This window comes from Idiotropiscis lumnitzeri, chromosome 3, assembly GCF_059441095.1.
Source record: "Idiotropiscis lumnitzeri isolate Australia: NSW breed Sydney's pygmy pipehorse chromosome 3, RoL_Ilum_1.0, whole genome shotgun sequence".
Taxonomy (NCBI): domain Eukaryota; kingdom Metazoa; phylum Chordata; class Actinopteri; order Syngnathiformes; family Syngnathidae; genus Idiotropiscis; species Idiotropiscis lumnitzeri.
In genome coordinates this window covers 6,226,327-6,253,884 of record NC_142393.1, presented here as the reverse complement: position 1 = coordinate 6,253,884, position 27,558 = coordinate 6,226,327, and the positions used below count along the sequence as shown (strand labels likewise).

Sequence of the window (27,558 nt, the reverse complement as noted above, 5' to 3'; positions counted from 1 at the left end):
GTTTGTGTTCAGATATCGATTACTTCGAAGGTTGTAACCCAGTAACTATCGAAACTACTTATTTGCCCGCTTATAGCATTTTGCGTTGTGTTTACTCTTACCATTAAGCTAGCAGATGTTTAAACTCAATCAGGTTGTTTTAAATGTAACCTGTGGGACACTAGGACCCAGCGTCCACCACAGGTAGCAGAAAGAAGGCAGCCTACCCTCGTTAAAAACCCGTGAGATTTCCCAAACGACAGTAAACCAGTTAAGGTTTCTTAAATATACAACATCCATGTACAATTCTCTTTGTTTTATTTTAGCAGTACACTCCCTTTGGGGGTGGCATTAAACACATAAAAGCCTTATTTATTTATTTTTTTGTGGAGAATTGTTCACTATGGGCCAATTTTAAAAGTGAGTTGAATTGAATTCATGGCCAACAGACAGTGCTCTTATTTCGCTCAAGTAAAAAAGTAAAAATTTAACTGAACGACGACTTGTATCTTGAAAAGCCCCTAAGTCAGGTCATCTGTATCTCAAGGCACCAGGACTATGGATAGATATAAAAAAAAACACACACACCCCTTGCCTCATCTTCAAACTACTTATTGCCAAATAGAAGGAATTTGTTGATTTTTAACAATTTTCTTAGTTTTTTAGAGAATCTACTGTTTTATTTTTTTGCCTGGTGGATGATCTTTTGGTGTTCAAGGGCAAATATAGACATGGGGGGAGAGTAACTTTGTGTAGGTTTATTGAATTTTTTTATAGACACTTCCTTGATGATATCCTTCTTGTTCTACTGAACAAAACCACAATTTAACAACAAATTGGAACTGATTACTTCACAATTTCCAGTCAAATTGCCAACCGACGCACATGGCTATCATCTATCAAAGTTTAAGGCAAACAAAAATACAAATAAAATACACACAGATTCAATCAAAATATGTGACAGTGATACAATTTTGACCTCTTATTAGTTGGTCGAAGCATCGAGAGAAGCGTCAGACATTGGGAAAGAAACATCTACATCAGAAAAATGCCGTGGACATCATTTTTAGTAATATATTAGTAACACTGAATAAAATAAAATATAGTATGTATTATACAGTGTTAAAACTGTTCAGCACATATTACAGGTTGCCCTTTGCAGAAAAAAAAAAGTATTATTGCATCGCTAGACGTACTAATGGTGTCTTTAAAAAAAAAAAATAAAAAAAAATTTGAACGCCAACACAACACAGAAGACAGCGTAGGTCCGTGGATGACACGTACTGACAGCAAGATGACAGCGGTAAAGAACAAGCCACTCGAAAAATCAGCAACGGTGAACAAAGAAAAAGACCCAGTAGCAATTTGCCAAAGGAGGCTAAGATAATGTGCTACCTTGAAAAACATGAAGGAAGAAAAAAAACAGTGCTAACATCACAAAAAATGTCAATATACAGAATATATATGCGATATAATATGATATTTTCCCCAATAAAATATTTGCTTTAGACACACTTTTCACAGAAATCCTAAATTCTACAATAAAGTCCATCACGTATTTAAGCAAATTAACAATTTTGTTACAGGTTTTGCGAAACATATAAAATACAATTAAATATTTTCCAAAAAGTGTCTTTTTGTTGGCCCGTTTGTTGCTGGTTTCACACAAAAGTGCACTGACTCTTTAATATAGTCGCTGATGTTGTTCCTAATTTCATATTTTATTCACAAATTGCACACCATACGCATAACAACAAAAAAAAAACAGTGTATCACAGTACAAAGGTGGTGGAGTGTGGCACATATTTTTTTTTCAATGAACAAAACAGAGAGAACGATGGCATTGTCTGCCAGTGTGTGTCATCACAAACTTGTCTCCCGGTCCAAGCTCTTGTCGTGCCTCCGACGCTTGTGGCGCTTCTCTTTCTTGGGTAAACTAGGCAGATGAGAGGGGGGGAAAAGATAACATATTGAAATAGCAGAAAATATATATATATTTTTTTTAAACGTAGAAGGAGACTGAGGGGAAATGCCAAATGAACTTTATTCATAACTAAATCTCTGGGTAATATAGCACAGCTATCATGGCAGTGCCAAGACATCGTGCAAGCATGCCCCCTAGTGGCTATAAGAAGCACATGTATCACAATGGAGCAATCTGATTCGATAGATCGGCATATTACTTTGACTGCATTTTGTGGGTAAAGGCAATACCCCTTGAAATGTTGACATGAATGTCAAGTTGAATTAAATATATACCACATAATAAAGTTTTTGTGATAATTGAAATGTAATGGTAGTCTGATTAATTGGTGGGGAAAAAGTAACTGGTTAGATTAGTCGTTACTGTCTGGAAGATGTGCGTTCTAACAGAATGACAATGATGCTATTTGTTAGCCCATCAATGGCATTCCACATTGCACAAATGACTTTCCTTAGACAATGGCGATAAACATTAAAAAGCTCCCTTTTTTGAACAACTGAAATGAGTTGAGTTGAGCTCACTCCAGCATGCAACGCATTTATTACAAATTTTGGCATGCAAGTCAAAGCAATGAAAAATTAAAAGTCGACAGCCAAGCAACAGCTTATAACTCAAAAACCCCGAAGTTGAGCTACCAATCAATCCTTCCTAAACATGCACGGGAAGCAGAAGAGCATGCGTGCCGAGGCCAAGTGTGAACATTTTCAAACCAAAAAAAAAATCATTTATTCAAGATCACTGAGTCTAAACTTGCAGCTATTCCAAACCCTAAACAAGCAACAGGATAAGACTCACCTTTGGCTTCTCAGCTTCTGAGAGGTTAGGAAGGGGAGCTTGATGGGTGGAATGAGGCAGAGGGAGGCAATGCAGGAGATTCTATGTTAGTCTACTGGCTGCACAACCATTAGGACAGGGCTACTCAAAAGTCATGTCCACGCAGACATTTAAAAAAAAAAAACCCAAACAAACAAAAAAACCTTCAGCGTCACAGAAAGTTCTGTAAATTCATTTACAAAATTTAATTTAACAGTCTGACAAGCAAACATTAATTGTGTTTATAGTCATTGGAGTAAAAGGGGGGCACCAATTAGTGTTGAAGTGAGGAGACAAATTAAATTTCATTAGAAAATAAACAAAAATAAAACTGGCTGGCGTAAGCATGCAATGGTAGCAATACTAAAAAAAAAACCCACTCCATTTTCAGTGACCTAAACACAGTTTGCGTGAGGACAAAAGGCTAATAACCATGTTTGTATGGACATGACACTTGACACTTGAACCTAAACATACCAGTTCACAATATTCTGGGAACGTTTTATTCTACAAAATAAACATGGCAGGCTCACCAAAAAGCAACATTCCCTTTTTTTTTTTTTTTGCTGTTGTTTTTGAGGGCATACCTTTTAGCAGCTGGATCCTTTTCCACAGGGTTCACACCCTTCCAAACATTCCCAAAGGAACCTTTCGACATCTCATCAGTGATGTTCACTGTAGCCGGGTCGCTCCTTGGAATACATTTTTTTTTTAAATCAGATTTGAAATGACAAAGATAAGCACAGGAGATGCTTCAGTGTTCTAAGACAATGTGGTTGTTGCAAAATCACTTCTAAACTTACTTGTAGTGACCTTCAAGTGGAACCTGCACAATGCCTTCTTCTTCTACGATAATACTGTGTTCCTCCTGAGGACAGAAACAAGTGACCGTTAGCAAGGAGTCGTTGTCATCGTCACCAAAGACATGCAATTTTCCTTTCAGTGTTTGAGTTGACACGAAAAAAAAAATGACTTCACATTGTCCTTTACGTATCACTGCACCTCTTGTGCGGCATCCTCTAGCTTCTTTTTCTTCCACTCGGGCATCAAGTCATCCAACCAGCTCAGTTCTCTCTTAGTGAAGATAAAGTCCAGGAGTTTACGAATGAAGACGAGTGCCAAGACCTTGAGAAACGCAAACACACGCACACAAAAAAAAAAAAAAACACACTGTAAGTAATATTCATAAACAACCTTCGGCTCTGCATCCACAATAAGGTTCATTTACCATCATTGGGAAAACTATGGCGGCCCTGGAGGTCTTGATGACCCACAGCAGCACCAAACAGCTGAGCTGGATGATGGTGAAGAGGTGCGCCTTCCTCAGTGGAACGTGGCGAAGGTAAATGAAGTCAGGCTGATGTTTGGCCGGCATCCCAAACAATTTGAGGCGGTCAAAGAACTGTCAACAGAGAAGTCAGATACAGCTACTCATTTTTACTCCAAAACATGTCTCGATCTATCAGCTATCAACAGAAGCAAAGGCGTCTAAAAAAGAAAGAGACAGGGAGTTTATTCTGAAAAGGTTTATTCAATATTAACGTACATAAGCTGCTGGAACAGTATGCACACTTTAAACAGTAAAAAAAAAAAAATAATAAAATTAAAAAAAAACATTTGGCTACAATTTACTGCATATGAAAATAAAAGAAAAAATGTACCTAGATGGTTTAAAAACAACAGTTCTAAAAAGCCAAATGCAAATGTATTTAACGTAATACATTAATTAATTCAATCTATAACACAATTTACTGCAAATTAAATATAACTGAACTGTACTTAAGCTGTGATTCTTTCACGTGCCACTAGAGGGAGCATGTGTGCCACCCTTTGAGAATCACTGATCTCAACAATCCCATAATGATCAAGATGATCCTTTGGTGGTAAAGAACAATAACAAAAAACGAGAGAGCAAACAAACCAAAATCATGTGCAGGCCATCGGATCTCACATTGTATGAGAAAAATGGCACAAACACTCCCACAACAAATGATCTGTCCCAAGCTCACCTGGATGCCTCTCAGTGACGACGCCCCCATGTAGAGAAACACTCCATACAGCACAGGCATCGGGATAAACTGCAATTCAAATCAGAAATTTGTGAGCTCTCCATATTTACACAGCATGCATTTATTTGTTTATTTTGCCGACCTTCAACACAGAGGTCATAAAAACAGAGCAGCCCATTAGGGTGAAGATCATGAGGCCAGTAAAACGCTGCTCGCGGATCCCCAGAAACTTGGGCTGCTCCCCAGGTGCCGAGCACTCAGACTCCAGCTTCAAGCTGTTCACGTGAGAGATAGAAAGCACGGTGGCGGCCACGAACCACGGCAGGCCCATCACAGAGCACACGCCCAGCATCACCCCGACCACGAACAAATCTAGGTGGTAGCCACAGCCTTTCTGAAAAGACCACAGCAAATACCAGGACGTTTTACCCGCAAGTCCAACAACTTTTTCCAAAGTCATTTCCAGGTGTGGGTAAGTGTACCTTCAGTTTGTGTTCCTTCCTGTTGATAATAACAGCCGTGATCTGTTGGTCCATGAAGATGAGGATTGTGCACAACAGGGCAGGGATGAAGGTGATGATGGTGGTCCACCATGGGTTGGGGCCCACGGGGTTTATAATCCAGCTGCGATCATCTCTGGTTGGCTAAAAACAGTACAGAGAGGAGAGAGGCTGTTAGTCTATAATACAGAATTTTATTATTTATTTTTTTTTAAATGTGGAATAGTGGTTGCGTGAAAGCCGATAGCAGAACACTGTGGCTGGGGAGTTGAATGTCGTCGCCTCTGCAGTCCTTTTGTGTTGAAAATGTCACTCTTCAAGCATTGTTAATGTCACAACATAATCGTATGGGCATCTTCACACGCGTAACAAAATGCCAAGTTCAATCTTGCATCTCTGTTGTGACAATTTTGCTGAAACTGAAAGAGGTTACACACTCAAGAAGTGTTCCAGACATTTGACCAAGGACTTTGATACAAGCACAAGATGTCAAACCCATATTTTTTAAGAATAAGATGCTGAGCGGAAGGCAAACGGTCAGGATTGTGACAATTCTGCTCACTTACTAACATTGCTTAGAATATTTCATGAAAAAAAACTGATTGGATGGACTAGATAAGAATCACCTTAAACTTGCTGGGAACTTGTAACTTTGGTGAAGGAATACCCAGAGCGTAGTCAACCAGAACCATGGTGAGGATAGTGATGAAGACTGCAAAGTCACTGATGATGGCACGCACCTGAAGGCAAACAAGATCAAGAAGCTCTTTTAGATAAAAATGGCGTAGACTTCGGGGTAGCTAGACCACTAGGTGGCTACGCTCGTACTAGCCTTGGTAGGGAAGTAGCGCCTTGTCTTGAACTCCTTGAGGAAGGCGGACATGAAGACGGTAGAGAAGAATAGGACCACACACCAGAATAGGACGTCAGGAATGTAAGGGCCATGGGGACCGCAGGCACTGCCCACAAAGTCGCCGTGCAGCTCTTCGCACTCCTACTGGCACCAGAAGACACCATGAGGATGATAGTGGGATAATGACGGCAAGCAAGTGAATCTAGTGAGTGGTTCCCAAATCCTTCAAAAGTCTTGCCCACGTGTTTTAAATGATAATTAACACCGTAAAATCCATAAGACATACGTATACGTTTTCAAAAACGTAGCCCCCCCACCTCCCAAAGACGTATTTATACGTCTTTGCCTTTTTTTTTTTTTTTTACATAGCTCCGAGTTTTTATAGCATTAGAACACAGTATTCTGTTGGCCTCGGAAAAAAAAATCTGTCAGAATCCAGAAAAACGCTGGAAATGAGGGGTTTCCTCTAGATAAAATATCTGGGATTAAATGAGTCGTGCTATAAATGCTCCAGTAGGAGTGAGTACAAATGTGAAAACACATATCTCTGCATTTTTCGGTCAAAAAAACCCCCCCAAAAAACTATTGGCGTGATATAATTGGATCATGCTGGTCAACCCGCCCAGTGAGTTTTATAATTATTTACCTGAACTTCCAACATGGTCCAGTTGACCTGGGAGGCGGTGATGTTCCTCTCCTCCCAGAACAGCCGAGTTTCATTGCTCGGATCTCTGGGCTCCACACAAGCGCACCTACGGAATATAATGTAGACCATCTAGTTTCCTCTCCACAATTCCAAATTAGCGGGTTTTGAGAAAAACAACCCCAACAATACAGTTATTTGAACGTTGGTCCCCGCTCAATCAAATATTGTTGCGAATGGTGTTCCTTCTATTAGTTTTAAAACAAGGAACTTACGAATACTGAGTCAGTTTCTGAAGGTTGTTGTTTTTATTGATGGGGTAGTGCACGCCCAAGTGAATCAGTTTCTCCAGGGCCTCGTAGATGAAGATGATGCAGATGAGGGCAGCGAAGGCTTCCTCTGTGAACCGTGTGATGTAACAAACAAGCGAGCTGGCGTCGGTGGCCACGAGCAAGAGACAGAAAAAGGACGTCCAAAGGCCGATACAGGCCCTCAGGGAGAGGTAGGAGAGGCCATAGTCCCTACGAGAGGATAGGACATACTTCAGAAACGTGACTTTGCAAAAATGACAGTGAGGAAAGAAAAAGACACACTTGCAGAACTTGAAGAGGATCTTCTCAAAGACAAGGACCGGACCGGTGCTGCCAAGGATTGTAAGTGGCTGCCCGGCAAAAAGCGAGTAGGCAATTCCAGTCATGGAAGCCCCAAATAAGGACTCGATCGCACTCTGAGAACACAGGAATAATCGTTATGGGGCAAACACCACATTATCATAGGAAGGGATGTTTGGATTTGATCTAAATGTTGCCGAAGCACGTCATCACGTCGACTCATTTTTGAATGTGTAAATATTATGTAGAATTACCATCATATTGACGCTAATTTCCTGTTGACAGCATCTTAAATTGCATGCTAGCTAACTATAGGGTTTGGTTAAACATTTTGGTGTTTAAATATAAAACATTTAATTCTATTTTGCCATACATTTTAGTTAAAACACAAGTGGGAGTGACAAAAACTCATGTTTTGATTTTCCCCTATTTCGGGTGAGTCGGGAAGATCACTATATTTTTATTTGAGTTTATTCATTTCTTGATTTATTTTTTTAATTCTCTTACCACACGTCCTTCGGTAGCCTCACCGAGAAGCCCTCCAAAGGTGATGACAGGTGACATGCAAGCGCAGTAAAGGAAGAGGAAGGAGGCGAGACACTGCAGGCTCAGCGCATCGGTGTAGTCCGAAAGGTAGTGAGGGGCCTTCCGCTTGATGTCCAAGATTAAACCGCCAAACAGTCTTGGGAAAGACGACACATTTTAGGCGCAAAACTTTGCTATGTAACAACAGGGTTACAACTGTGGCGTTAATCATACCTGAGGGTAAAAGTCACATTTTGAGCTTGACGATGAGAAAGAAACCGCTCGCCAGCACTGCTCAAGGCAGTTTGACACGACCCGCTTACACACTGGCTATCTCAGTCAACTTTTTACTGTACGTAAAGTACACGGGATAGCGTTTTAAGTTGATTTCACCGTCTTCTGAGGCAGCATCAGAGAAGAAAAGATTCCAGTGTGTAAGCGGAGTGTGAAGTTTAACACCTGAGACATGACATCACCACAGATTTAATTATCGTGTTGCACAAAGTGGCTTGTCTAAAGGGGAAATTGGGACACTGAAATGTCTTGCGCAGGTGAGTTGACAATCATAAAGCCGGTGCGAAAGTAACGATGGTGTCTTTGTCTCTTCGACTTACTTTCCAGTGCGTTGAAGCTCAGGGCCACCATGGCCTCCGTGTTCCTCGGACTCAACAAGATCTGTGACTCCATTTGGAAGAGGAGGAAGCTTCCTCTTTTCCTGCGAGTTAAAAAAAAAAAAAAAAGTGTTTTTCTTAAGTCCAACCTCCACACATCGCAAGCAGAGTGTGGAATTACAACGATGTAGTGTTACACTCAAAACATTCAGCCCAAAAGCATTCAGATTTAAGTGTTTCTTCAATTTCACACTTTATAGTTCTTTATTACACAGAGCCATTGATTGTGAAGCGATACATTTTGCTGTTTTTTGGTCCAAGGGATCATTTTATACTCAATACATAATTTTGAAATGAACACTTGTTGGACCGCATGAAAGGTGCTATAAATCTCATTTATAGATGTCCACATTGATGTCGACCACTAGAATATTTCACCTGATGCAATAACTTACTGCAGCGGTCTTTTATTTCAAGACCGCCATGTGAACAGGCCCTGCTTCAAATTAGCTGAATAAATACAAATTTTGCCATCGTTGTGTTGGCCACGGCAAGGAGATAAATTGGATTTAAAACAAGGGTAATGGCAAAAAAAAAAAGGTTAGCTGTGGCAAAATGAAGAATTGAGTGGATTATAACAAAGTATTATCTCGTACCAACAGGGTAAGATAACGTTTGCATGTGTGTTTATTTTGTTATTTTTAAAATTTTTCCTCAATTCTCAATTCTTTACTTGAGAAATCAGACTAAGAACGCATCAATGACAAACCTGACAGCCAATGAGTGACCCTCTACTATTTATGTCACACATCTGTACGTCTCACTCCAAACCCCAACTGACTAGCTAGTATAAATTGTACCTTGTATCGGAGTATACAGTGACTAGAATACGGGTGCCTGCTTTTGACAATGAATTAATAGTCAACTATGAGAAATAATTACCACACAGTGGAAAAGGAGCTTGAGTAACATTTAAATTTTGTACAAGTTAACTATTGTAAGAGTAAAAGTACAACATCAGAATCCTCTTACTACATCTGGCTATTGTGTACAGTATCAAAAATTAAGTTTTAATCATTTATTAAGAAGAAAAAACAAAAAACTTTAGCGGTAGTCAACAATGGAGTTGTTTAGTGATTCTCAACAAGTGAGCCAATCTAATTTCTCTTACTTGGTCGGAAATTTATTATTCATTTACTATAAACAATGTATTTTTTTTGTATCTATCCATCTTAATATATCTTTGCTAGCTACATATAGTGACAGGCAGAAAAAACCCCCAATTATTTTCCACTGTATTGCAATTGTCCTGTGTATCCACTTTTTTCAGACATTTCGGTTTGGTATGTAATCTTCTAAAACTCCAAACGGGTCAAAACAACACCTCTGGCCTTCCTTTTGAGGGAGTGTGTGAGTTTACCTGAGAGGGCACATTTTTGGGAGGTTCTATTCTGATGGAGGGATCCCACTCTCCAGGGGGTAACACTGTCACCTGGTCCAAGAACTCATCAATACCAGCCACAAGGTCGTTCCTGTCTTTGGCTTTATACGCCACATCGTGGAAAACCTGGGCAGGTAAAAAGTTTGGTTGGTATCCAAACGCATTTTAATAATTAAGTTCATTCCAGGTGTGGAAAAATCAACATCTGGCATTAATAAAAAAGTCCCGATGCTTATAATAGCGTGCTGTGCGTCTATTCCTCTGGAGTTTATTTTTGAGGGAACAGCTTGATCTCAAGGAAGCAACAGGTCATTATTGCTGCTTCGATATTGCCAGAACCAGAACCTCACCTCATCAGTCATCAGGGTTGCAATAGACCGTCCAATTTCATGGTACTGCGGACCTTTTCCCAGAGGTCCAAGCAGGATGAAGAGAAACCTGTGAAATGCACAGGGAGTACATGGAGGAGACGGTCAGGGAGCGCGCCGGATCATCTGTCCAGGAAGAAACATCGAGGTCAGCGGGAGCAACCTGGTGGTGATGGGAACCTCGGCCAGGCCACTGAGCAGCACGGCGGGTGCCAGACGGACGAAGGCCACCACGGGGCGCTCGAGAAACTCCAACTCGCCAACCAGGACATTGGAGGCCTCTGCACCAGGTGGGATCTTCTTCATGAAGTGAAGGTCAATCTAACAAATAAATGTCAGATGACATCAGCCGTGGGAATGAAAATGACAGAATTGAATTGATGCCGGTTAAGTCAAATCAGGATATAAAATTCACTGATTCTTAAAAGGGAATTATTATTAAGAGGTACGAGTTCTTTGAAAGGTCACGATAGCCATGGAGTACCACACGGGTCCATACTGGGAACAATATTATTTATAGATTATTTTGGCAGCAGATTTTATAGTTTAATGCAGAATATTAAGTAAAATTTAATTTTGCTAACAAAAATTAAAATACCCAACTATCTCCATTTGTTCACTTTCATAATTCTGTTTACATAAGTTAATAATAAGTTTCCTCGAAATTGTAGGTGTAGTAATTCTGCCTCCAGGAAAACTCGTCTTTCTTGCAGGCCGTGCTGAAACAATATATTTTGATTTTATTATCATTCACACTCATATTAACACCAAAAGTCAGCACACCTGAAGAAAACCCACGCAAGCAAAGTGAGGATTTATTTTCATGCTCTATTTGAACCCAACCAGACAAAGCAGACTGAACGTTGGCTCTGATTCTGGTGGTTCTCTTCTTCTCTTTAGGGTGTTTTGAGTTTGGTCTCGGACAAGCTTATGAAAATCATTTCAGACACTCTCCTTGATCAGAGTACATGATACAACTAAATCAAGTTTTGAACCATGAAATCTCACTATTTTCAAACTGCAATACAAAACTAGAAGCATGTCAATGATTACGGCGTTTCGTAAAAGGGTTGGTTCTCCAGTTACGTGTTGTCCAGTTTCCCAGGATAAGCCGCAAAAGTTGACCGTTCCACGCGGTACCCAATCTTAAGTCAACAATTTAACTCAGTCTGACTTTCTGCAAATAAACAGCGAAACCAGCGGCGGCTCACCTTGCTGAAGTCGACAGCGCTGTTTTCTCTGCTGACGTCTTGTTTGCCTTCAGTGCTGGCTGACTGGGACTGAGTTGAAACTGTTTGGCCTGTCAAGATAACATTGACGTCAGGAAAAAAAAACAATGCTGAAAAGCATGAAAACATTTAGTTTTTGCAAGGACAATTACAAAACACAAAAACAAAGAGTTCTTAGCAAAGCACTTTAAACCTTTAACAACATAGTAGTAGACAATCCAACAATCCTAAAATGAAGAAGTGTTGCTGTGATTTTTTTTTTTTTTTAATAAAAAAAAAAATGTCATCAAACAATCAGAAAGACATGTTGTTGGTCTGTCTTCCCACTAAGTCCGATTGATTATTACAGCGCTTGTACCGGATCTCATTAGCTTGTTCGGATATATATAAACCGAACACATATTCACCATTCTTATCCATGGAATGAGGCTCCGATTGCTTCTTGCCAATGTCTGCAAAGGAGCGGACAATGGGAATGCGGTTGGCAAACTTCTTGTGGTTCTGGTGGTGATGCTGCTTGAGCAGAGCCTCACGGATCCTCCTCCTGGCATCCTGACCCAGTTGGCCGGACAATTCGTGCTGATCCAGGACCATATCTGAAAAGTAGAGCAAGGTGGGGTTGCTTTTGTTTTACGGTATTTTAAAAGGGATTGTCGGTTCATAGTGCAGAGGAGAGATTATCTATGGATATGGATAGAACACAAAAAATTTAGAGGAAGAATGGTTTGAATAATTGATTAGAAAAATGATTTGGAGAATCACATTCATTCTTTTTGATTTATTTATTTTTTTTACCTGCAATCTCCTCCAGCGAATTAGCTCTCATGTCCAGCATAACAGTGCCATTCATAATGCAGCTGCGCAGCTCAAAAAGACTGTGTAGAGACAACGTGGCCACGTAGGGCTTACTCCATCGCTCGCCACCGTCCTCGACGTCCTCCTCAAACTTCAGCCACCTACACATGCGCACACAGATCATTTCAGCTGGATGAACTTTAGAGCTGATAAACGCATAGAAATGGTGATGCTTGCATTTATTTTTGGGTACTTTAGTCTTAACTGGGTTAACTTGAGGGATATTCGCCACTACTTTTTTTTTTTTTTTTTAGCTCAATACCAGAACAGATATTCACTATTGAGTTCTCACCGATACCAATATCAAGTTCCGATACTCCCAGTACGTTTGATAAAAACAATTTCAATTAGCACAACAACAGATAATAGTGAACAGTCGAGGCCTCTCTTTTTTTCTGAGTTGAATAAGTCCAATTGAAGCCGGAACTTGTTTTTGGACGTTTTACAGAACCACAGTAAGATATTGTAACACAAAATATGACTAAATAAATAACAAGTACAAAAACGTAGCAGGTGGCAGGTGAGTATAGCATTCTGTATAATACACATTAGTAAGTAAACAAACTATGATTCATTTCCTGCATTCAAGAGGAAAACTATGCCGTATTAATGCACTGAATAGTAATAACAATGTTATTATCAGTAAATTGCCTCAGTACTCATCCATGCCAAATAAATTAAAAACATTTTGAGGAGTAAAGCAAAATGTCAAATATTAATCTGATAGCACAAACACAGCAAGAGTTTCTCCCCATTTTCAGTTAGTCAGTGATAGACCACTTGTGGCTATTGTTTGCCAACATTATGAAAATGTCTATAGGGATGACAAAAGTATGATGTGGTGCAACAAAAACAGACCCACCTGGCAGTCTCCTTCCATTCTGCATCCTCCCCCTCCCTGAGGCAGATTTCGTCCAGCTCGGTGAACAGGGCGTGTGGGATGTGCTCCTCATCGCCATCCTCTGTCCCCAACAGGAACTGCACCCTCTGGGCTGGTGTGTCTGCTGCAGCAAAGCACAAGGCTTCATTTCTGCTGAAAACTGCAGCGGCAGAATGTCAGCAGCGACATGCAACTGTCATGGACGGAGGGACACCGACTGTGTGAGGGGGATTCTCGTCCGTCGTCAGCTGTGGAGTCCCTCTCCTTGGACCGCTTCCTGTGTCTGTGGCCATGGTGACGGTGGCGGCGATGTGATCTCCGACCCAGTGGAACATGTACCCCGATGTAGAGAGTACGGTGACCTGGAGTCAACAAAATGGGGGAAAAAAATGCCATTAAGGCCTCCCCCCAAAAACAACAAAAATGTTTTTTAAGAAAAAAACAAAACAGCACTCTAAAATTTATAAAACAATTGTTAAGAACGCAAATGAAATAGAATGGTGAGTATTTAACAGACTGCATGATTAATTCATTGCATATCCTGTCGGTGTGCGCTTATTGGCCACCGGGGGCAGTATAAAAAAAATAATAACATGAAAAACAAGTTCGAATAAAGTTAATCAAAAAATATTGCCTTTAAAAATCAAAAAGACAAAGTACTTTATTGGTTGTGTTGGCGTTTTTTCCATACAAAAAGTAGTTCATTAAAATGTATTTATTAATCTGTATTTGTTTCAGTTAATTTCTCTTATTAAATATTTTGCTCTTTGATGCATTGTAAATAGTATCAATATTTTTCTTAAATGAATTACCCATTAACAAAATTTACATGATTTAAAAAAAATGATAATGCTCATCTACAAATGATCTGGGATTCTGTGGTCTCGTGGTTTTTATTGATTGTTTACCTTGAATGCAGACCAAACAGTGGCACCTCCAGAAAGCTTTCCCCACATTTTAGCTGCCACACTTGTGCGTGCAGAATTTGAGCATGCATGCACAAGGTTAGAGTGAAGATAATCCAAGCTGACTGTCTCCCCTTTTTTACTGCAGTCGAGCTGACTGGCCAGTGCTGCACACCCCCACTCTCCATCCACCCTTCCCTGGCCCTCAGCTGAGTGGTCAGAGAACTGTGAATGCCCTGTTCTTGCCTCCTGCACCATATGAGGTGCCACAGTATCCAGTAAAATCAAATAGTTCAGCGTTATAGATTTTACACATACACTATTTATCCCAGAATTTTCCACCGCTGGTGAAGTGTGTCACGAACAACCCAATTTATGATTTTTTTTTTCGAGATATAAGCCAATGATCGTCTGATTTTTTTGCTACCTGAATGCTAACATACAAGGGGAAACTCAATAGTTACTCAGGCTGCCAACTAGTATCTATGCGGGACACTTGATTTAAATGGTGCAGCAAAACATGTAGACAACTACCAACCAGGCCAACATTTTTTTTTTTTTTTTTAAATCAGAGTCACAAGTAATTTTTTTAGATCAAGATTTTGCACTGATACCAAATGTGCACTTTTTTTGGCACATCAGATTTTAATAATAATACTAGTAATATAACAGCAATGAATAAGTATTCAAAATTAACAATGTCCAATGCTTTGCTATAGCAAATTATAGCATTCATTGTTTAATCAATTCAGCATTTATATCAAACATGCAGTGCAAAAACAATGTGTGTGCAAACCTTCCCTCACACCAAATTTAGCATTTGCATCAAGAAATGATTTTATAACACTGAGAGGGTTGTTTACCTTCAAGTTCTTCCTTCTCAAAGTTGGTGTTCAGCATGGAACGGGTTCCGCCGCGGTCCACCACTGCTTCCTCATCAGTCCTCTGACACAAACATGCACAGACAAGGCTCAATTGGAACTGGAAGTAATCTAAAATCGAACATTTTTCAATCTAATGCTCATCTTATAATGTGGGAAGATATGTCCAAAACCGCACCCAAAAAATGTTACATCTTGAAACTGCAATACAGCTATGGAGAACCACTTCCGACGAAAACAATGACACTTTTTTTCTGTGCAATCGACCCTATTTGCATTTTTGTACTTTTTATGCCTTAACATTCCAAAAAACCAAAATGTCACCAAGCTAATAGAAAAGTAGTAAGTGTCAAGGAAATACATTCATCGGAGAGACGTTTATATGTTGATAGAAGCTACGTTTAGCCTGGGTCGTTATAGCGGAAGTTACAGAGGCTTTGCTTCATGCGTATGTTTTTGCTCTGCTGCATTTTTTTAACCCCACAATTATTCAATCGGTATGCCATGCCACTTATTTTCGGGGATATTATTGTCAGCTGAGTTTAAAATGTTTTTAAAGTGTTTTGGGATCATAGATAGACCGAATAAACCCGTGAATAACACGACTGTCACGTAATAAAATAATATACAAAATCACATTATAAGTATATGCAGAGAAGACAAGATCCATTTTCTCAAAGTTAGAAAGCTGTGTTCTTTGGCTTAGTCAGAGCTAGCTAGATGTTGCTGCTCTGGAAGCAGCGACTAAATAATTTTCATGGTTGAAACAAGCCAGCTTGCCAGGTAATGTGTTGGCCGACCAATCATCACGGAGTCTGCTTTTCTTGAAAAGTCCACCATCCCAGTTAAGTAGCGCTGATCAATCAATCGGAAGACAGAAAAATTCGGGAAGTGTGGGGAATGCAAGAATCTGAATAAACTGCAATTCTGAATAGTCATGTCAGACACCAGCACCGAGATTCTGAAGGTCCTGGGTAGATTATAATGGAAAAGCAAAAGAAATATAACAAAAAAAAGAAAATAATCCAACATGCACACAACGGCAAGTTATACGTCATGAAAATACGAAGGTCAGTGCTTCGGACCGTGTTGGGTCCCACAGAAGGCCTCGAAAAATTGTCGCTTCAGAGTCCTATCAGGTGCATTAAAAGTACCGCTTGCCTCCTCACTTCATGCCTTTTCAAGTGTCTTGAGCAACTTGTGACAAGCGAAGAAGCCCTTTTTTTAATCTTTGGCATTGTGTACATGTACCACAAAAATGATGTCATTGTCTTGGGCGCTCATTTGTTTTCCACACTCTTGCTCTACATACGCTATAGTCGGAGCGAGCAGCCGACAGCCATGAACACTCGCTGCCGAGCGAGGCGGAAGAAGAGACGGCGCCAAAAACGCCAGCAGGAGCACACTGACGAGATCCAGCCCCATGGTTGACAATTTAACGAAAGCCGGGCTCGCCATTGGCCAAGCCAGGGCACGATGAGGACTGGCGCACTGCGGGAGACACATCTGCCTCGAATACAAGATCATTCCAGTATGACAAGAAATATATGCACCATGGATGTTTAAAATTGTTTTTTTAAACATATCCCTTTGAAGATATTTATCTGATGCCAAGTGTCAAGGTCAAAGGTCATACACCAATTCATATTGTCCCTCTGCTTAGTAAGTACACATGCAGTACATCGTGATAAGCTTAGCGTAGCACTTGGCTGATGCTTATACAGCAAAGATTAGCGGGCAAGTGAAATGGTGGCACGTCACTCTCCCACACACGGACGAGCACGTGGATGATGAGCCAGAAGATCAAAAGTGTTTAGTGGACAGACGCATTGCCGATGCATGAATCTTGCAGTTAAACATGCGTGTCGGAACTGTGAAATTGAAATCTTTCAATCTGGAGAAGCTTGCAAAATAATTTCCAAGGATTGGTCCGGCAACCAAAATGAATCAACGATTCATTGAAGAGGTTACAGAAGAACCCAGGACGACAAGCAAAGAACTGCAGCCCTCGTTGGTCTTAGTTCAGTTCAGTGTTCATGACTCAAGACCAGGGGTCGGCAAACATTTTGATTGGCGGGCCACAATGGGCTCTAAAATTTGACAGAGGGGCCCGACCAGGAGTGGATGAATGGAGGTTTTTTGGTAACCTACTTCATTGGAGAAAAAAAATAAATTAATTTAATTTGAAATGAAAGTGAACAAAAGCATTACAACAATATATATGTCTTTGAAAAAACAACAGCATTTAGAAGAAAAAAAAAAACATCAACAAGGTTTATTCATTTAATTTTTTTCAAGTTCGGCGGGCCGGATTAAAACAATTTACGGGCCGCATGTGGCCCCCGGGCTGTAGTTTGCCCACCCCTGCTCAAGACACTCTCGTAACGTTGTGTAGTCTTGTTAAATGTGTATGGGATGTTGAACTGCTCCTGTTTCCCTTTCCTTTTATGTAGCCAAGTAAGGAAAGTAGACATTAATCATGCATAAACAACTCTTGTGTTGCTGACCAGCAAATTAAATTACAAACCTGGTAGCTAGTGATAAAGACGCCGGCGGTGAGTAGTGCTGACATTCATAACAAATACCTGTGCAACCAATATTAAATTCCAACTATCAAAGATAAAATGAAATAAAAATTTAAGCTGATCAACTCCGAACTAGACAACACACATTATTTTTAATTTTTTTTACTAATTTCATCTGACTATCCCCCATTGGGTACTGTTCCCTTTTTTCTCTGCTCAACGTAATAGTCAACCACAAAGCTGTTGATGCTAATGTGCGAGTAAAGTTTAGCCATACCTGATATAGTCAATGCACAAAACTTTTTGAGCCAAAGACTAGGGCAAGATTTAAACGGAAGCTAATGCAACACTGTTGTGATGTGTGCAATCACGTTTATGTTGAATACGGTCGAAATGCACATCGACTTTCCACACTGTGTACTGTACTTGAAGAAATGTCAGCACAAAAGCTACACTATACATTAAAGCCTAAACCGACTAAAATCGGCGCATCGACTTTAGCACCCTGCAATGACAGTTACAGCCCGAAGCCGTTTAACAACACGAGAGACCTCACTGAAATAAAGAGGAGGTGGTCAGCCGGCCTGACAAACTTGCCGAAGTACCTCAAATGGGTGGAAATATAAAGAAGTCTACTGCAAGCCCATCTGAAAGGCACCCGCTAATGCTAGCTGAACAGCTTTAAATCCAATATGGACTAAAAAAAAAAATATCCAACCATCGTTTCTCTCAAACATAAGTTTTCCTTCCTACTGTAGTGAGTGGCGATCCCGCATTTGTGGTACGCGAATCGGCGGTCAAGAGTTTTACAAGGTCCGACTGTGTTCAAGGTCATGAAAGTGTGCATGCTTGTGTTTAAACGTGCGTGTGCCAAAAAATAAAAATATTCATGATGTCACTGAATAATCAAAGTTGACTTGAGGTGACTACAAAAAAAAATCGGAAGTCATTCAACCCCTGACTCTCTAAGTTTACAAACTAACATTTGCCTCCAGCGTGACGCATTTGCAATTCTTGTTCCGTGTGGGAGCTTAGAACGCCTCTGAACATGACTGAATGTTTTCCTTCCGAAAAAAATCCCAATAAAAATGTATCATAACTCATTATGTAATAAGAAACCAAAATATCCACCCAGCGGGCTTTTGTTTCTATTTATAGGCCGCAATGATACAGCCACTTAAGCTAAATCGGACTTTGAAGGATTTAAAGAAATACTATGAAAAAGTAGAGGAAATGAAATCATACATTTCACGAGTCGTGCTGTGTGATGCAAGCTTCGGGGAAGAACAGCGAGCATGTAAGCAAGACTGCAGGGGGGAGTCGGGATGGATGAGGTGGGGGGGGGGGGGGGGGGGGGGGGTCATGCGACCGAGCGTGATAAAGAGACATTCTCACGTGTTTCTGTATGGACAGTGCATCATCATTCCAGAGGAATTATTACATGCCAAGCGGCCATAACATGATGACCACTGGCACAATAAAATGCAACGCAAGAGCTGAATCCAATTTTCTGCTTGTACCAAGAAAAAAGAAAAAATAAAAAAAGAATTGACGCCGGAATGAGTCCAATGTCACATTCCTCTCCCGAAGGTCACGATGCTCGCACATACGTGTTGCATATACATATGAGCACACGTGACTTCAGGCCGAGACACGATTCACAATCTACACAAACCACCCAGATTGTTTTTTGTTTTTTTTAAGTGGTCAATACACTTTGTTTGTAACTGTTTGATGCTAAACTAATTCCTTTAATTTTGTATTTTATGTAGGACAGTATTTTGTGAAGCACTTTGTGTGTCTTCTCGGTGAAATGCGCTAAAGGGATAAAATATACTTATAATGAAAATGTTTGATCAGAGCTAACTGGAATACTGTTACTGTAATTCAAATATGTGTTTAATCTTTTTGCTGGTTCTCAACAACAAAATATGATATTCATCTTTTTACCAGGTTGGGATGTGTGTACATCCAAAATTAAATATTACATTTCACTACAATTACGTTCCTTTTTAAAAGGACACATGGGATGTACTTTTTTTTTTTTTTTTAAATTCAAAACAGTTCTCAGTGATCTGCTTTAAACAAGAGGTGTGTGTGTGTGTGTGTGTGTGTGAGATAACTCTTTCACACACACTTTACATATAATTTCTTTAAGCCTTTCAAGAACTTAGCCTGTTTTGAGGAGGCGGTCCTGTTTTATTAAACTGACCCACAGCTATGGAATTAATGCTGATTAGGAATTTTGTTACCATAGTAACCGGGTGTGGAGGGAGCGGAACGTGGCAAGCAGCTCCACCTTCGCTTAGAGCAGCGCTTCTCGATTGTTTTCTGTTATGCACGCCCCCCCCAGGCAAGAAGAAAACAATTCGCACCCCACCACCACCACCACCAGCCACTCTCCGCCACAACTATAAATCGCATTTTTCGTTGCACAACAAACCGACACCGCAGAGTTAATACTCGCTGCGCAGAATGTGCAAGGAGAGCGCCACTGCCAACTTCTGGGGTGGATGTGCAATTACACTTTATTGCACGGCGGGGAAAAAAGCATGTTCCCCAGAGTCACACGTGCCCTCCTCAGCATCGCACCGCGCCCGCCCCACTATTTGAGAAACACTGACCAAGAGTTGGATTAAAAAAAATTAATTCAAAAGCCAGGGCACATGAAGACAATAAATGTATTTTCACTCATTTATGCAGCATTTCATAATATGGTCCAATGTGTGTGAGGATGAGAAGATTGATGTGCATGGCGTGAGTATTTATATTTGTCGGTTATCACGAACAAATGGAAGAACTCTGCTGGCTTTTGCAAGACTGTTGTAGTTAGCTAATAATGCGTCTACGTTTTTCGGCAGCCAGACCCATAACGTCATGTGACAATGCCGAATCTTCACCCACCATAGCTGCCAAGTCACACTGTCAGTATAAAACGACTCCCTTGCTTACATTTCAAAACATTTTTGTCATTTCATGCACTCCGGAGATTCCACTATTTGTATACAAGTAATTTAAAAAAAAAATCCATTTTCCATATCCTGTCCCTTGTAAAGCCCGCTGCCAGCTTACTTCAAAGTCATACATTTCACACATGCTCCTTATGAGTAATCTTTTGCCAAAATCATGTAACTCTCTGGGACGCAGGTACAATGTGTGACCTCATTTCTGCACTAAGCTATTCACGGGTGTTCCCTGGGGAGCAACATAATGAAGGTTAAATTACTATTGTGGGAGCTGCTTTGCAAAGTATAAAGTATACTTTTCTCAAACAAACACAGCACAACATTAGGCCTACATGTTGAAAAAAGGTTGGCCACGTTATATAAGCTTGAGAAAAATGGCTTCGGAGACAAAGCCATGCAAATCTATTGACTTTCAAGCTGCATTAGCGTAAATAGGACATACAGAACGATTCTGCGGTTTGGAGTTTACAAAGATGGAGATGGATTATCGGTGGCTGTGAGGGCCTCTGCCATTGGCGAGTGGTTTTCGTTGTCATGGTTTTTCATCCCCACAGATGGTTACTGTGGCAATGATAACTGCTGAGAGCATCACTACTTGTAAAAGCTGAAATATTCCTCCGGTGTCAAAGGACTGACAAAACTGTGCCAGCACATGAATATTTCTTTCATTTTTTTGGATCCGTGTGAAGTAACCGGGATCAGTGCAGCAGGTATAAGCTCCAATCTCAGAACAGAACAGTACCATCTGTCAAGCCGAGCTCCTCCGGACCTCTCACATGCACAACAGCGCATCCCATCCTCTCGGCAAGAACTTTCCAAATAATATAAATTACGGTGGCCTACCTGGTAGCTAAATCTCTTGTTGTAGTCCACCGAGAGCATTTTGGGTCCCTCGGAATGGGACGGGATGGTCGCTAACCGCCCTCGTTCTTTGGGCAGTGGCAGGACGAGCGGGTCAGAAGGGGTCACGAGTCCCAGCTCGGAATTCAAGGTGGCGAGCTCACATCCCAAGAAAAGCCCAGTGAAGAAACGGAGCTCAGCTCAGCTCCGATTCAATCGTGTCGCCGCTCATCTAGGGTCAAATGTTTCTGACTCGCATCCATCCGCCAATCCGCCCATCACCCCGCCCCGCCCCCCACCCTTCAACGGGGATTAGCGCTGTGACATCACCGATGCTACCATGATTTGAGCGCAGCTTGTTTCTCTCTGAGCCTGGGAGATTTGTTGCCTCAAGTCTTGGGTCAGGGACTGCGCCACAGTTGGAGTCCCAAAAAGTTTAGTTGTCAGACTCCCATCAGTGGGATTTTTCACGATAAATAGTTTTTATTTCACGTTGAGTTTTGTTTTTTTTTTCCAAATTTTGTTGATTTGAATTTGTTTTCAGAGCTGGTTTGTTCATTTTAATCTGTTGTTTTAATACAAAATATTTGATTTAATTTACAAGTAGTGTTCAGTAGTTTTAGTTTTTGTTAAATAGATGTGTTTAGAAGGAGTGCCTGATTAAAACAAAAAAAACAAACATGTAAAAACACAACAACAAAAATTAACTTTAAAAAACAACCGCTAATCAAATACACATGCTCTATCACGAAACACAGACTTGAAAAAACGTTAAGAGCAGTGCCTAACACTGCTTCTCAAGACCACACGAAATGAAGCTTGCATGGACTCGGATTGCATGCCTTGTTTGCTAAAATGACAACTTCTAAAGTGGATTTGTGACGTGAAATCATGTTGAGAAATATTCGCTTTTATCTCTCAATCATAGTCAAATTGGATGGATCCGCTTTCGTCATAGTTACATTAGTTCTTTTTCATTTTCTAAACGTAAACTGCGGTTTCAATTAGACATCTTTTTTCCTTTTTCATTAACCAAAATAGCTTTTCAATTTTAGTATCCGTGATTTCCTTTTTATTGCCCATAAAAACCTCAGTTCAGAATAAACTTCTTTAAGTTCAAGCCGAGCGAAAACCACAACGAGCTCCAGTCAAAACGAAGACCATGCCGAAACATAAATAAATCAGTTTGACCTAAAAATAACAATTTCAGTGTTTCACTGTTGCTACACTCACACACACACACGCGCACACGCCCACACACACGCACACACATCTCTGTCAATGCCCTTCTGAGGCCAAATCTTTTACATGAGTGCCTCTCATGTTGTGGTAGCACTAGAACCAATGCGCATCAATAATAATGGTCATGTCATAATGCTTTTATAAACTTATCGGATTTGCTTTTAGATTGTGTTTAGGGATCGTCAATGTCACTTTTTTCCCAGACCAATACCATTACGAGTACTGAACTCTTGAGTACTCATGTTCCTGACACCATGTAACCGATTCAAGTACTTTTGGGAAATGAAATCTACTTTGGACCATTATATTCGATTCTAAAAAAAAAAAATTAAAATAAAAAATACCTTTATTGCTGACAATTGGTAGAACAGTCACAGAATTTTAAACTTGGTTCAAAAATTATTTGAAGTGCAAAATAGTACAGGTTCAAATGTGAACGCTTGAACCATGATATTCTTCGCATAGAAACATGAAATCGAAAGCCTTGCTTGTGACAGGAAAAACTCTTTGCGACCTTTAAAACTGTCGCTGAACGTCTAACGGACGTCATTATAACCGTTTGCGACTTTGAACGAACCCTGGAGAAAAATCAACATCTCCTACCCTTGCAAACCTTCGCTTGTCAGTGGGAGACAGTACGGGCTTGAGGAACTCAAACCAGTGTGTGCTAAATGCAAATGTTGCTAAATTAATTGAGGGAATAAAAGTAGCGTACTCACCACATTTTTAGTTTCTTGCGCACTTTGTTCCTGCAATCAAAGGACATCAGTTAATAGGACGAAAAGAAAACCAAATTCCAAAATGTTAAACTGTTAACAATTAGTGTTAGGGCTGTAAAATAGCGATTATTTTCATCTGATTATTTAGGATGCATGAATAGTATGATATAGATTGAAATCGACAGATTAATTGATTAATCAGCTTTTAAAAAAAAAAATAAAAATTATTTTCAATACCTTAATTCAAAAACGTGTCATTATTTCAAATTTACTTAAATTGATGATGATTTAATGACTGGTTTGGTCCATAATATGCAATAAAAAATGTAAAAATAAATAAATTAATTAAAAAAAGATAATCAAAGATAATCAGTTTGCTTGCATGACCCAATCGATGAGTTTTATTTGTTGGTATGTTGAGCTGAAACTAGAAAAGAAGCACAAAAATAGAAAGTTCATAATGGTTAGTCATGGACAATTAATTGTCAATAATTTAGCCTCCATTTTTCAAAACTTAAAACATCATATTATGGTTTGGCACATTCAGTTCTTCTATGACTAACTCTTTAAGATCATCCAAAAAATGTTTGACCTTCGACCCTAACTTTAAACTCCCTCGAAAGGTTTTCGGCAGGATTGTGATCTGCCCACTAACAGTTTCACTCCACAACCTTGATTTTGGTGTCCTGCAAAAAGTCTGGCTCATTTTTTTGGGTCAATCTCGTTTCCACAAATCAGCAACAATGTGCACTTCGACTGACAGCTGACTTCTTGAGATTATTCCTAAAATATCAGCGTAATCATCATTTTTCACGGTCCGGTGCACCTGAATAAAGTTCCTGTGCCTGCAGCCCCATGACAGCATTATGCTCTCGCCATCTCGCTTTACTTTTGGAACAGCATTTTGAAGCCTCACAATTCCTTCTCCTTGGATTCGTGACATCAAAGAACCGACTTCTAAATCACATGGCCATGTTTCAGATTTTCAATGTGTTTTTTTTTAGAATGATAAAATAGGAGTCCACCAGGATGAAGAGCCCGTACAACAGTCTTACGGGAAATATCAAGTCCCGTTTGGCAAAAAAAAAAAAAAAAAGTCCAGAAGCAATCATGCTGCAGAGATCACTGATAACAAAATTTAGTGGTAATTGATTGTTCAGTTGTGGTTTCAAACAAAATTGACATAAAAGGCACACAATCACACGGAGGCTAATATATTTCACCATCGCCGTATATATATTATTTTATTTTTTTTATTTACGGATTAATTACTTGTATTCCTGAACAGACAAATAGTTTAATGACTTAACAGGCTGTTTGATTAATTTCTATCTTAACAGAGAGGCCAATCTCAGATTTGAAAATAAAAAGGTCAATTCAACTTTAAAATAAAGTAAGTAAAATGGTGCAAGATTAAGGAAAATAAAATTGCACACATTAAGGATCGTGAAGTGTTTTATGGAAAAAAGACAATAGTTTATAACATATTTATAACATAAGTGGTCTAATACCAGTGCGTGTGTTCAGCAGTGAATATTGTTAACAATAATGCCAACAGTTACTTTCCTCCACTCTTGAGCTTTTTAACCTTTAAAGCAGTGAATCACATCACTGGTCTGAACATTATCATTTTACAACAAATAATTTGTCATTGCTGATCTATCTATGAGAGCAAAGTAGTGTGGAATGCAGAAGGTACAACAGAAAATGAACGGACGTATCCACCATTTTTGTTTGGTATTGTACCGTACATTTTTCCAAAATACGTGCCTTGGCTCAAGGGAGGGTGCTGCTTTAAATCACCTTGCATTGCATCAATACTCGCTTCCCTGAGATTATCGCTCCACTACTGCTCCACATAGAGACATGACATCCTGCTGATGCTATGACAACACATGGAAGAACAGGGAGAACAAGCACGCCATGTATCCCAGAAGAAATCTCGTCAACATCTCCCATTTCTCTCTCACGAGTGAGAGGATATTTTTTTTTTTCCCTCTAGCTTTGAAGAACCAGAATACTGATGAGATGACGCTATCGCCAGGCTCAGTTAATTCAACATTCTTGTTTGGATTCTTTATTGGGCTATATGGAGTGGGCCTCTGACCTTAACGGGCAGGTACTCAAACTAACTCAGTTTCACCTAAAAATTATGCCCAAAATGATGATAGAGTGCAGAGAATTTAGCACGGGCCTTCTTGCTGGTTTAAAGTATATGTGGTAAAATCAAGTGAAAGATGCCTCATCCTAGCTCACAGGTTGCATAAGAGGCTGCAGGTAGTAGAGGGCGCGTGAAGTACACTCACTGGGCATTGGGTCTTCTATTTCCATTTCTAAAAAAATCTCTGTTTTGACTAACAAGTGACAATGCATTGATCAATTTGTATCAATGTAGAAATGAACTGCATCCTAAGATGTGTGCCTAATATTTTGTCATAGATGGGCACACGCGAGGTAAAGTAATATACAGAACAACCAACATTAAAATATTACTAAGTTGCTATGTCTGTCAGTGTCAGCCCAAGCGGAACAGTATTTTTGTTGCCATAAATGACATTGAATTTCAGTGACGAATGAATTGGCCTTGTGACTGTAATTTCCAATTACCCGTTGCAGTACATCATTAAAACCTAAAAAAAAAAAAAAACTTAATTTATGCAATACAAGCTTTGTGATGATATTCGAGGAAGATGAACCGATAAATCTACCGGCTTGTGTTTTATTCTTAAGGCAAATAGCCAAACGAGGACATTTCACACACGAATGAAGAAGACACGACTCACCGCTGGCAACAGAGGCTCCATTTGAGCACCCTGGTCGGTGATGTCCATCTTTTCCTCCTCCTCCTTCCAAATGTGTTGCTCTTCTTCACTTGAGACTCTGATTAAGGTTGACGATGAGGAGAGTGGCTAATATGGCTCGCTCTCCCCTCCAGTCGCAGCACAGTATATTTACCGGTTCGGGTTTTCTCAAATGGATGTGGCAAAGCATGCCCTACATATTTTACGCATGGAGGAGGGAGGTTGCGCCTGCCCACACAAATGTGGGGAGGGGGCGTCGTGTCAGAGAGCCTCCGTACGGAACCATTGTAACACTGATACTCGCGTAATTCCGTAATATCTAATAAAAACAGCAGAAACGGTGATTAGTGCATTGACCTTGTGTTTCTAATTTACGCCCGAGTAGCCTACATGCGAAGGTATCCCGCAGCAACACGTAACTATGTAATTTATATATAGCTTGCATGTGGTAATAATATGAAGGAAATCAAGTCAGAGCAGAATGTGATCGAGTCCACATTTCAATCTATGCGGCACGCGATCAAGTGCCGCCATCGCACAGCATGACGAAGGATGGTGCGGCACAATTCGTGTACTCTGGCGCCCCCATCTGGTCAAAAGTGGGAAATGTTAATTGTTGCTTGCAATAACAGAACAAGTGGAGTTGGAATAGCGGACTGGTGTGCTGTCAATGTGCCCTTGTTGGTCCTTCAAAAGGATCCTACCACATCATCATTATGGTCTATTTTTTTTTTTTACATCAACTTCCACCTGGGGAAAAACCTATGTGTGAGTACATGAATTAATGACTCAATCAAAAAGTACTACACATAAATATATATTTTTTAAAATCGACCTAAATAAATGTTTGAAACATACAGTCCTAAATGAATGAATTCAAATGTATTGATCTGAACTGAACACATTTACCATACTGATTTTCCCTCATTGATCTGAGTTTCCACCATGTCTATTCTTAAATCAATTTATCTGCTGAAATTTAAATTGCAGCCTGCGTTTCTCCTCCCTTGGAGGCAATTGACCTCAGGTTACCTCTTTTCAACTGACAAGTCAAACATTCAAACTGCACTAGTGGAAAATAATATAATCATCATTCAAACCATTAATCCGTTTATCCTAGTCGATACATGACCGCATATGCTCTTTAGTCCCCGTAATTAAGTATACTGTCCTGTAGTATTTCATTGGCCTAACATTATCTGAAGTACTCTGATTCATTCCTGCGGCAAAAGCAGTAAGGTTATATTGTACATTTTAATATAAACTATTTAAGAAGGCCGTGTGGAAGGATAAGGTGTAGGAAAAAAGGATGGATAGGAAGATGAAAAAGGTTAAGGGCTATAATGAGGAGTGGGTGGAAGGCAGGAAGGATGGGAAG

At 40.0% G+C, this 27,558-nt stretch overlaps 1 protein-coding gene across 5 annotated transcripts; it reads right to left on the bottom strand.

Moving 5' to 3' along the window:
- Positions 1-717: 717 nt before the first annotated feature.
- Positions 718-26,729, bottom strand: LOC148339626 (sodium-driven chloride bicarbonate exchanger-like). Of its 5 annotated transcripts, XM_088289426.1 has the most exons (27): positions 26,163-26,727; positions 23,380-23,409; positions 15,070-15,151; positions 13,520-13,663; positions 13,284-13,425; positions 12,362-12,522; positions 11,974-12,162; positions 11,549-11,637; positions 10,501-10,658; positions 10,320-10,407; positions 9,949-10,095; positions 8,532-8,632; positions 7,900-8,074; positions 7,375-7,508; positions 7,057-7,302; positions 6,785-6,890; positions 6,118-6,279; positions 5,912-6,025; positions 5,268-5,429; positions 4,928-5,179; positions 4,786-4,854; positions 4,005-4,178; positions 3,779-3,901; positions 3,580-3,644; positions 3,364-3,468; positions 2,759-2,796; positions 718-1,915 (listed from the first exon to the last, which is right to left on the bottom strand). In XM_088289426.1, the coding sequence occupies exons 1-26, from the start codon at positions 26,208-26,210 to the stop codon at positions 2,784-2,786; spliced, it is 3,279 nt and encodes a 1,092-aa protein (XP_088145552.1). In that variant the 5' UTR covers positions 26,211-26,727; the 3' UTR covers positions 718-1,915; positions 2,759-2,783. The 5 variants fall into 5 exon arrangements, with proteins under 5 accessions (XP_088145552.1, XP_088145549.1, XP_088145550.1 ...); XM_088289423.1 differs by lacking the exon at positions 2,759-2,796 and having other exon boundaries at positions 26,163-26,729; XM_088289424.1 differs by lacking the exon at positions 2,759-2,796 and having other exon boundaries at positions 13,284-13,422; positions 26,163-26,729.
- Positions 26,730-27,558: the final 829 nt, after the last annotated feature.

Excerpts from the sequence above, each read along its gene's own strand:
- LOC148339626 (XM_088289423.1), bottom strand. The coding sequence starts at position 26,210 with ATGGACATCACCGACCAGGGTGCTCAAATGGAGCCTCTGTTGCCAGCG. Across the intron at positions 8,075-8,531 it reads GAGCTTCAACGCACTGGAAA|ACTGTTTGGCGGTTTAATCT; the intron begins GTAAGTCGAAGA and ends GTCTTTCCCAAG. Across the intron at positions 4,855-4,927 it reads TTATGACCTCTGTGTTGAAG|TTTATCCCGATGCCTGTGCT; the intron begins GTCGGCAAAATA and ends TTTGAATTGCAG.